Source organism: Eurosta solidaginis, chromosome 2 (assembly GCF_040869045.1).
Source record: "Eurosta solidaginis isolate ZX-2024a chromosome 2, ASM4086904v1, whole genome shotgun sequence".
Taxonomy (NCBI): domain Eukaryota; kingdom Metazoa; phylum Arthropoda; class Insecta; order Diptera; family Tephritidae; genus Eurosta; species Eurosta solidaginis.
The window spans coordinates 219,732,912-219,745,056 of NC_090320.1; the positions used below are offsets into that span (position 1 = coordinate 219,732,912).

Here is a 12,145-nt window from a genome sequence, read left to right on the forward strand (position 1 = left end):
AGTAACGCAACGCAACATCTAAGAGCATATTAGATCGTAAGCCATTCCAGGAAAGAGTAGGTATTGGGTGAACCATACATCCAATATTAAATCCTAGAGCAAACGAGAATAGATTAGAATGAAAAAGCGGAAGAGCTGGGCAAAAAGTGGGCATCGTCGCAGCTTAAACGGGATCGCCCTCCGCAGTTGTTTGGTAAACAATCTTTGATCCGGTTTTTTATCTCAAATTACGAAACTTGAGTTCAAAGCAGCTCTTTTGGTTCCTACAACCTTCCTGTTACCGGTCGTCCACATTTGGTGCAAATTTGGAAAGCAAGTCAAATCATAAAAAAATTCCTTAACAGCAGGTACCAAGGCTTTTAGGTACTTGCCATGTATCAAATATATGTCGATTTAATGGAAAATACCATTCAAACTAGGAATAAAGATTGCTACAGGCGATGCGTCGAACTCGAAGAGCAAAATTAGCAGACGTTCAATAAGCTCCGTAATAGAACGAGAGGTGAATTCAATCAGAGAAGATTGAAAAAGGGTGCGGATCATAGGGAGAAATAGGTCTTTCGAATAGTTCCGTGCAGCATTGAGAACTGTTTAGCACTTAGAAGCAGGAGTCGTGAGGATATAGAAGTACGCCGGAGGCAGTTTAAATGTTTCGCCGCGAGAAACTCTGGGTACAACAACCAGTATTAGGATAAAAAACTTCAGCCAACAGAATGAAATTAACACATATAGCCACTGAAATGGAACTAGATCGGTCACGTTCTGCGAACTTCTGGTATTTTCAACGTAAAACAACCAACTTACAGGAGAATGTCCACATGGGGAACTGCTTTAGTTAGCTAAGGTCTAACCCCATCTTTGGGCGCTTCAAGTCAAGTTTAACTGTAGCTTAAACTCGCACTTAAAACGATGAACTAACTGTATTTCTGCCAACGAAATCTTCTACTATTTGTCTACCTGTAGCTACCATTCGGAGACGTCATAAAACATTTAGGTGACGTCCCGCCAATTTATAGCAAAATTAAATAAAAGGCCGACGCAAATTGGAAGTGAACCTTGGCACAAATCTCCAAGGAGGTAAATGGACCATGTATTTTTTTATCACCTAAGCGATATATACAACTCGATAGCATTACAAATACGTATAGTAAATTAAAACGTTTTGGTTTATTGAATATTTAAATAGCTAACACTACTGGGTATGAAAATGTATCGATATGATAAAAACAATAAGTGGTATTGTATACATGCTTAGCATCTTTAGATATGCCTAATGGCTGGCTTGCCAATGCCATTGTCTGCCAGTCAAGAAACCAAGCGGCGAAGCAAAGAAAACATAGGGACATCTTTCCAATGTGTCTATCATGTATGGTCATATAAATATGCATATATAACATGAACAAATATATATACATCCATATATCGTTCACTAAGAAATACTTCATACACACAACCACAGCTTGCTATATTTTCTTCAAGAAACTTCTCTTCATACTCAGTTTAAAGAAAAAAGCCATCGTTTATTCAAATTTTTGAAATGATTTCTTTTAACTACTTAGTTCTATAGAAATTTCCATTACTTTTACGTAACAACAATAAAAGTAAATCAAAATGCTGTCTACAAAAGCTTAGCCATCTTCTCCACCATTCCAATAAATACGTTTGCAAGAAATTAGTGTATGCATATGTAAATCTCTAAAATGGTTTAAGTGCATTAACGAAAGTGCAAAAATATGAAATTTTTGTCGTTGCTAATTAGCTTATTCAACCAGATTAAATTTTATTCAATGCGTGTAGGCTATAGCAGCTTAAGTTGTTATTATTTTAAAGATGTGAATAGACATAAAATAAAATAAAAATGCAAAATGCGATGATCTCCGAAGAGATCTTAGGCTGAGATTCTCTTCCAATTCACGTTGTGCTCCTTTAAATTTTTTCTTAAAAATTGGTCCCGTACATGTTTTACTCCGACTTCAACGGCATCTGCAAGGCACATGAATTTTCACTGAGAAGCTTTTCATGGTAGAAATATACTCGTTGTATTTGCCAAACCACTTCCAAGGGGCGACCGCTGTTTGAAAAGTTCGTCCAAGTAAGGCTCTCTTACAAGTTCCCTTTTGCTTCTAAATAGCGCTGTCGTATTTCGTTTATATCCCGTGTTCGCCTAAACGCGGCCTGGAATACACGATACTTTTGAGAATGCTAGATCTAAGACTGTTCGGAAAAGAAAGTGCACACTTTATTTCACTTGTAATTCGACGAGCTTGCACTTTCTTTCCCTCAATTCTTGTTTAACGAAAACAGAGATATTTAAGCTAGTTGATTATAAAAGAAGGGAAGCGCAAACACTTATATCTAAACTTTCGCATAGCTTTAATTTTACCATCTTTTATTTACTTTAGTACACCTTTTTCACAAAGAGTTACCTTTGCTTTTTGCCAAACCTTGGTATTCTAATTGGTGGCACTGGATGGTATAAGTTCGCAAAATTTGTTTAAAATTTGTTCTTAGCTCTACCATACCGCTACTGAGGTAGAATATCAGTCAAATGTAGTTAAATACCGTAGAGTTATTGAAAACTTTGTAGGCTTAGTTCTTTAGGAAAAGTGGGCGTGATATTTAACCGATTTTGATTATCTTCACTCAGTCCATATAAGTTGGCAAGGATAGTGTATCTGTCATATTTCAATGTAATATCTTTAACTGCTTTTTATTAAGCCGTAAAGTTATACTTCCAAATTTTCTTATTGTAAGCGTGGGTGGTGCCACGCCCATAATCCATACCCAAATTCCATCAGCTTACTTATTCGTTTTTGAATTCCATTTTTCCATATCAAAAAAGTAGGCGTGGTTATCGTCCGATTTCGCTCGTGCTCAGTACCAATCTATTCCGGGTTCCAATTAGGCCGTATGCTGAATTTGGTGAGGATATCTAAATATTTGCTCAAGTTATCGTGTTAACGGACGGACAGATGGACGGACGGATGGACCTAGCTTTATCGAATTTTTTTTTTTTGATATATGGAAGTTTTTATCTATCTCGATTTCTTTATATCTGTACAAGCAACCGTTATCCAATCAAAGTTATAATACCCTGTGTATAAGTTCAGCTGGTTATAAGAAGGGCACTTTCTTTTCGGAATATTTCTTACTTTATATTAGTAGACCAACTGAGCTTTCATTATCATTTTTGAATATATTTTACTTTTGAACTTTCAAAATATGTCATATTTTGCTTTTGAGACAAAACATAGTAATTTCTTGTACGTCTTTTTTTTCAGATACCAAAGGCATTTCTTCAAATCTATCAATTAAAATAAAGTAACAAGTACACCAAAGCATACGTTTGTGGTAATAATTTTTTTTTTCAAAACAAGAAACTTGAATGCAACAATTCTAAAACTACTAATTGATGTGATTGAGGAACTAAGAAATAAGTCAATATTTACATAAACGAAAGCCTGGCAGTTGTTATTTCCGTCAAAAAAGAGCATCGATTGTCTACCGTTTACATAAACATTGGGCTCTTTCCCGCTTAGTACAAGAACAACAAAGAAACATCAAATACCAAACACAAATTCAAAAACCCCATCGTACCGCAAATGCAATTTCAATCACGCTACTCAAACTCAGAGCTACATGCAATGCTTCAGATGTTGCCTAATGCTGAGCTTATTACAACGTTCGTTGAGAAATTGTGAAGCGCGTTGAGAATTTTCGTTAGTAGTATGCATGAACTTGTAATTTTATCGTAAGACGCACAAGAGTGGTAAACTGAAGGAAGTGCCGAAATTTGACGTGTATCAATTAGCTGATTCACCGCCCAGATATTCCATCGGGTGGCATAAGCTTTCAAGTTGAATGGACTTGAGCGTACTGCAAATACAAATGCATATTTGGAAACTTCTATTAATTGGTAAGTACACGAAAAAAAGAAAATTTGTTATAAAATTGTATATTGTTTCAAATTTTTAAAGGCATTTATGTACTTCGTTTTAATATCAGGTGTCAGAAAACACTTTTAGAGCATTTACTGAGGTGGTACACTTGCACTTAGATTCTTTATTTCAAATTTAAGGTTTTATTTATTCTAAAAATAAGTGTCCTCAAAGCCAAGAAACAAGTATAAAGTGAAGCTGTTTTACTATGAACCATTGATTAAATTGGTGTACAAAATGCCTCTTCTTGTCTGCTGCATTGACTTTTTCTTTTTTTTATCTCGAATTTGGGTTGCTGATTTCAAATCTGCCTTCAAATTTCTTCCTACAGCTCGAGTTGTTGAGATACGGTATTCATTCAAAAAACAATTTTCTGTTGGCATATTACCATAGTTGGTGTAGTAACTGCTGTATTCCATTACGTTGTTTTTATGAGCTCATCAAAGAGAATCCAAACAGTTTTTGTTTTATTTTTGACGGCTATGTGTTCAAGGAATTTCGTTCGAATTCAACAGACCTAGCTAAACGAGCCTATATGGAGATGTGAAACTAATAACAAGCCCTGAATTCGAAGTTTCGTATTGTAACGAATTTAGGGAAATTCCGCTTAAGTGCAACCTTCTACTAACGTTCGTATCACTAAACTGTTTAATAAATAACTTCAATGTTCAATAATGCAAAATAGTTTTTATTAGACTACTATGAAAATACTTCACAATACACTTATACTTCGCTACTGATTGCGTACTTAAATCAAACTGATAGCACATGCCTCAGTTTGTACTGCTTTTATATTCCTCGGTTTCCTCGTTCGCATACTTCTAGGCGTTTCTTCTTCTTGAATTTACTACTTAGTTACCAGCTATAAACTTACCAGCTATAAACTACAGATGCACGTTTATAGCTTCTCGCATAGCAATATGCGTGTGTATATGTGAGTAATACTTCCACCAATGATTGCATACTTTTGTGAGTATCTCCGATATATGCATGTGTTTGTGCGCATCTCTCCGCTGCTTCTCCGTTGCTTGTATGTGCATATGTGTAGACATAAGGATTGATTTGTTTATGTACATACCAGTGAATGCTTAGTATCGGCTTAGAGATGATAGTATCCCTTAGTGTTGCTAATATTCGTCACATTATGTAAAAGGTGTTTAAAAGTTATGCTTATGAATAAAAAAAAAGACGTGATTTCAAGTTCCAAACTCCTGTGATATGGCGTGAATCGTCGGACAATCACAGCGTTTGTTTTTTCTGTGTGGTAAACATAACAGTATTAAAACGCAGAAATCACTCTAAATGGATTAATCCTAACATACGTAATGCTACCGTATAATTTTACCTCCTCTGAATTTCAAAAAGGGTATAATGAAACAATATGCAAATGCCTTAGACAAAAGTGATGAATGTTTCAAATACATTTTTAAACCATATTCAAAACTGAGTTCTGAAAGCGTGAAAACTGGGAATTCCGGAGGTTTACAGATAATCTTATATATTATTTTTAAATGCTGTTTTTATGTGCAGGTCTCTTTTTCGCTCTTAGTTGGAAGCCAAATCTATAAATAAAGTTTTAGTTGTAAAGATGGAGATTCATGCTATTAGCGAGCTTTTGGCATTATTGGCCACAGAGCTTTTGTTTAGCTATATTTTATTAAAATTATTTGTTAAAAATAAACGATTGTGAACACTCAAAGAAATCTATTTGTACTATGGCACTATTGTGAATATTTTATTAGAACTAACACTGCATTACCAGCAGTTGCTAACATTCGCCAGATGGCAGCGCAAGCGCATGTATGTTTTTATTGATAAATGATTGGTTGATAGAACAGCTGATTTCTGTTGATATTTTATATGAGACTTTTGTATTTTGCGTGGCTCTGCCCTTTTTCATTTAATTTGCCTAGAATACTTTTAATGCCATAAGTCGAACAAAAATTTATCAATCGTTGTGAAATTTGGTAAGGGCGAAATCGGTTGAAGCCACGCCCAGTTTTTATACACAGTCGACAGCCTGTCCTTCCTCTTGGCCGTTAACACTATAACTTGTGCAAAAATCGATATATCTCTACTAAACTTAGTTCACGTACTTATCTCAACTCACTTTATATTGATATTAAAAATCCTACTATGACCACGCGCACTTTCTCGATATCGAAAATTACGAAAAATGAAAAAAAAAATGCCATAATTCTATAGCAAATACAAGAAAATGGATGAAATATGGTGATTCGATTGGTTTTTTGATGCAAAATATAACTTTGGAAAAAACTTTGTAAAATGGGTGTGACACCTACAAGTAGAAGAAAATTAAAGATTTCTGCAGGGCGAAATAAAAGCTCTTAGAATCATGGCAGGAATACTGTTCGTTGTAATACATACTAAATACATAAATTAGCGGCACCCGACAGATGATGTTCTGGGTCACCCTGGTCCACATTTTGGTCAATATCTCGAAAACGCCTTCACATATACAACTAAGGGCCACTCCCTTTTAAACCCCTCATGAGTACCTTTAATTTGATACCCATATCGTACAAACACATACTAGAGTCACCCCCGGTCCACATTAATGGTGATATCTCGAAAAGGCGTCTACCTATAGAACTATGGCCCACTACCTTCTAAAATAGTCTTTAGTGTATTTTGTACATTTTGTACCCATGTCATAAAAACACATTCCAGGGTTTCCCTAGGTTCATTTTCTTACATGGTGATTTTCCCTTATTTTGTTTCCAAAGCTCTTACCTGAGTATGCAATGTTCGGTTACACCCGAACTTAGCCTTCATTACTTGTTTTTTTTTTTTTTTTTTGTCTTTTTGTGAGTATATAGGCACATATATTTTCCAGGTGAGGCTCCTACCTTCCCAAGAAGCCGCAGAGGGGTTAAGCTAAAGCTTTTCTAAAACAGTCGAATGGCCGGATGTGCTACGATCCTAATGTAGTTGACAGTCGAACTAGTTGGAAAACTGAAGTTACGCGGTCAGCCATAATGAGCACCTATATCATTCGACTGGGACTGATAATTTAACATTAACATATTTTAACTTAAAATTGGTCGACTTTCATTTTAAAATAGCGTCTTGACTTACGAAGAATATTGAAAATAATGTTTCGAACCGAAATGTCTGCAAATTTTTAGAAATTCTATCCAGGGTCCGATAGAGTTTAAGCAAAAAGATATACAGCGTCCACTTGTAAAATTGAAATAGAGTCCCCGAAAAATTTTCACCCGTGATTATCCACTTAGACAGTTAATGATATCCCCTTGGACAGCTTATGATTTCGAGGGCGATTTGCTTGGCGAAATTGTTACACCTCGACGTTTCAAGGTATTTCTCTGGTTATTCGAATATTCTATTGTAGGCTTTGTAGCTTGGCAGAATGCAGTGACACAAGTAGCACCCAAGCTACCGAGAGGCCTTAAGCCTTGTCACAGTTGCTAATGCGATATATTTTTTTGTGTTCCCATAGGAATTGCTCCGATGTGATATCTTTGGACGTGCGTTTACTTATTTGAAATTCATTTTATGGGTTTTGGATAACGAAATGATTTACCAAGCACTCCTCTTAAGATAAAATTTGTATAGACATAAATTTAACTGGTATATGTTCTTGAATTGTTGCTGATTACTAGATTACGTAAAACGGAAACTGCGGCAAAAGTTTAAACTTGTTTGGCATTAATCATAAAACCTTTTCCACCTCCATGAAACCATGCTATATAAATATATCCCTACCGCTTTTATTTTATCCTCAATTAAATAATTTTGTGACGGCAAGGATAATTCTACGAAAACCATATTAATCTAATCATATGAAGACGGCTGTTCCTATAACTACATAACAAAGTAGAATGTTATTTTCAAGTTGACTGTAGCTTCTTTAAATTTCCGTTCGTCACATATTTTTATACTCAGCTGAGCAGAGCTCAGAGAGTATATTAATTTTGTTGGCAAAACGGTACCCCGTAACGGCATAAACTGATCGAAGTGATCTGGGGGAAAAAAAAAATTCCATAGCCATTTCCGTCCGACCGTCCGTCTGTCCGTCTGTCCGTAAACACGATAACTTGAGTAAATTTTGAGATATCTTAATGAAATTTTTTATGTAAGTTACTGGGCACTCATCTCAGTTCGCTATTTAAAATAAACGAAATAGGACTATAACCACGCCCACTTTTTCGATATCGAAAATTTCCAAAAAAGAAAAAGTGCGATAATTCATTACCAAAGACGGATAAAGCGATGAAACTTGATAGGTGAGTTGAACTTATGACGCAAAATAGAAAATTACTAAAATTTTGGACAATGGGCGTGGCGCCGCCCACTTTTAAAAGAAGGTAATTTAAAAGTTTTGCAAGCTATAATTTGGCAGTCGTTGAAGATATCATGATGAAATTTGGCAGGAACGTTACTCCTATTACTATATGTGTGCTTAATAAAAATTAGCAAAATCGGAGAACGACCACGCCCCCTTAAAAAAATTTTTTTTAAGTCAAATTTTAACAAAAAATTTAATATCTTTACAGTAGATAGGATAAGATTATTGTTCACCTGCCTAAGTTTTACAAAACAAGTAAAAAAATCTAAAATCTCTTGGAATTAATTGTTATAACTATACCTAGCTCTAGTTTTTGATAACTATGGATTTTGAAGCCTACATCTATATCGATTTTTTTGTACGAACAATTTTAAGTTATACAATTTTAAGCCATGGTGCAATTTAACCCTAGGACTAGCGTTGTGGTCCGACAGCCCATTTTCAACCATTTTAATAAAAAAAATTCGGTTGCCCAACATTTTTCGACAAACTGTTTTATGACTTAATAAAGTTTCATGAGGAGTTTCTATTCTAGTGTAGAACAATATCGTTTTTCTCATTTTTTGTGTAAAAAACATCGTTTTGTGTAATATGTGCGTTTTTCCAGACCACAGCATAGGAACTATGCCTACCTTATAAATATTGGTTATAAATGCAACTCTGTCGCATTTCAAGAAAAGCTGACACAAATAGCTGAATGCAGAATCAAATTAGCTATTTCCCTTCAGTCAAATAGTGTGTTTTGCATGTATGCATTTCCTTATGGTCTGTCAAACCACAACATAGCGTTAATGACAATTTAAGTCACCAGTAGTCTAATGGTTAAGACTTCAGCTAAATTTGAGTAAAATTTAACCCTGCCCCTTTGGCTGTCTACACTTAGATTAGCAGAAAAACTTGTCTGTTATAGAACAAAGTGGCAAGGTTAAACTCGATTCAACTTCGGCTGATGTTTAAACTAGCACTAATATAGCGGGCCTAGTTATAATACCTATTTACAACTGCAGGTGGTTATAAACGTATAAGCTACGCGCAAATAGAAAACTAAATGGTAAATAGCAAAACATAATATAACTTTGTTAATCATCAACAAAAGTAACAGTAAAATGTTTAGCAAAACAGCTTTTCCACTTGGCAAACTTTTTCCTGCGTGTGGAGGTATGATGAGCGAGTGAAATCTGAATCTCGCCACCAAATGTGTTGTACTTAACTTAATTTATGCAGCACTGATTTCTGTGCTACTTTTCCAGAACCTTCACAGCTTGCCAGACGCTTTCTTTTCATATTAGCAAGTATGTATAATCGGTTAGGTTTGCTTATTATTTATTTATTTATTTACTTGCCTTGTATTAAAGCTCGTGTTACTTTATTCCTAAATAGTTTTCACTAAGTTTGCGCGCATTCAAAAAGAAGGGCTGACATGCTTTAAAGTTGAACTATGAGAAAGCATGGGAAAGTTTTAAAGTCCTTTATTGGTTTTAAGTTATTGGGACTTTAATACTTAGAATATAGCGCATATTTATTTTTTCAATAACATGACCTAGCCAGGTTATTCGCTGCACTATCTTCATATCTGCGTACGTCTTATAAGTTTGCTTACTTCGTAAATACCAGAAGGGCATTATGGACAGTACGGGCAGATGTCAGATCTTTCGGCGCGTTTGATAGAGCTTATGACATCAATATCATATCATATCAATATCATATTAATATCATATGAATATCACATCGACATCATATCAATATCATATCATCAACAGTATACGCCTGAAATTTTACGCTCTTATCTAGTTTTTGATCTGTTGCTAGAATTATCTTCTCTAAAATTAGTTTAAAGAAGTTTTACGTTAGTGAGTTATCTTAGCCTTGGCCTCGTTTGGTATCGAATGGCTCACAGAGATTCTTCCTAAACAAATGGGGCTCGTGGTGTTGCTCAACGCCAATGCAAAAGTTGTATTAGCTTTTAGATAACACCATATCAGACAAATCAGCATACAACTTCATTCCCACTCTAAAACGCTGCTAGAAGTAGACAAAGAGATAGTTTCTGCCGATTCCTTTATCGTGAGTCTTCTCTAGGACAATCACTTAAAATTTTTGAAGGTACCCATAGTCTACATTTTTATAAAATCGTATTTTGACAATAGTGAGCCGCGTTTTTTGTGGACTGGTAAGCGTATCGACATCGTCTCTTTATTAAATATACTCGTTTAATTGAAACTTTATTCATTTAAAAACTTTTTTTAAGGGAATGTCTTCCTCATATTAGGCAAGTTTTTTTTTTGTGAGTGTCAACAAAGACGCCTTGTGAAACTGCTACACAGCAGTCCTCTCTAGTTTTTGATCGGTTTTTTATCTACGGTCCCTTAAGAAATTTAAAATATGCAATACTCTTGCTGCCGAATTTGATAGAAAGTGGAATGGCTACTCAAGTTGTAAACATAAAACTCATCACCATCATCATTAATTGGTGCTTAACCACCTAAGCGATTCTGGTCATTTCATAACAAGTCACGCCAGCTGTCCCTGTTTCGCGATAACTGACGCCAATCGAAAGCACCAAGGGAGTTTTCTTCCACCTGCCTCTTCCAAATCAATGAAGGTCTCCACCTTTCTCTGCTTCCAAGCCGCGGTTTTGATGGATATACTTTCTTGGCCGGAGTGTATTCGTCCATTCGCATAACATGATCTAGCCAGCGCAGCCTTTGGGTTTTTATTCGCTGCACTATCGTCATATCTATGTAAAGCCCATACAGCTCATCATTCAGCCCAAAAAGACTGAAAATGGTTTCACAAAAGCATTCTATTATATTATTAAAAATCTGCGGTAAAGCTTTGCCGTTTCCTAAGTCGACTTAGGCTGTTATCGATTCCGACCACAGATGTATTCTTCTTATAGGACATAAAATCATTAACTATTTTTTTATTTAATGTGCATCAAATTTATTTTTGATATATTAAGTAAACTCAAAGGTAATCATAAACATATTCCACTTTAAAGTGCACACAACTTACTGCTATCTTTCTCTTATAATATTCATATTCAACGTATTTTCATCTTGCTTTACTAATAGTTACTTTATCGTTTTCCTTAACTTCTGTTGGTTTATTTATTACTGAAGTGTAAACGGCTTAGAGCGAGTAAGAGTATTGTAATGAAACTTAAGCATTTCCGATTACTCTTTGTTTGGTAAAATAGTATATACTGAAAAGATATGGGATCTGTGAAAATAAAAAGGTATGAAAGACGTAAATATAGCATAATACTCCCCGTAATCAGAATAATTCCTTAAGTAATGAAGGCACTACTGATACTTATACAATCATCGGCTGAATATGTGGGGCTACTGCGTGCTGCCTATGATGAGATCAGGTTAAACTACATCAACGCATAACTTTGGGCGGTTATTAATTTCATACCAAGGTCTTTCAATGAACCTTAATAATGATGCTTAAATGCATAGAGCACAGCAAAAACCGCAGTTAATATGAATATAATACTTTACGTGACTTCCCTATGAAAAATTTCATATGCGTACCCAACTCCCCGACAGTTTATTGGTGTGCTCCCATATTATAAACAGCGCACGGAGTGTCATTTTGATCAATTAGGAACCATTTGTTGTTGTCTGCAAAGATGACTTGATACGAAACTCTCTCATTTTTGCGCTCTCACGAGGAATTTATCTCAAATTTGTGCTGGTTACAATCACAGATAAATCTCTCGCGCCAGCTGAAGCGGGTGCTAGAACAAAAAATGTGCCAGCCAAAACGAAAAACGGCCCAAAATTTTCGGTAAACTTTAGTTTGACCTACAACTGTAGAATAGCGTTCAAAAATTATGGGAAAAAAGATAAAAATACTTATTTTAGTGTAG

At 35.2% G+C, this 12,145-nt stretch overlaps 1 protein-coding gene across 2 annotated transcripts in view; it reads left to right on the plus strand.

Moving 5' to 3' along the window:
* The first annotated feature begins 3,276 nt into the window (after nt 1–3,276).
* Nucleotides 3,277–12,145, plus strand: part of CadN2 (Cadherin-N2) — a 471,986-nt gene continuing 463,117 nt past the window's right edge. For both annotated transcript variants that reach the window (XM_067767105.1, XM_067767107.1), the window contains exon 1: nt 3,277–3,916. In XM_067767105.1, coding sequence (XP_067623206.1) covers nt 3,862–3,916 — 55 coding nt within the window. In that variant the 5' untranslated portion in view covers nt 3,277–3,861. The remainder of the gene's footprint in view (nt 3,917–12,145) is intronic.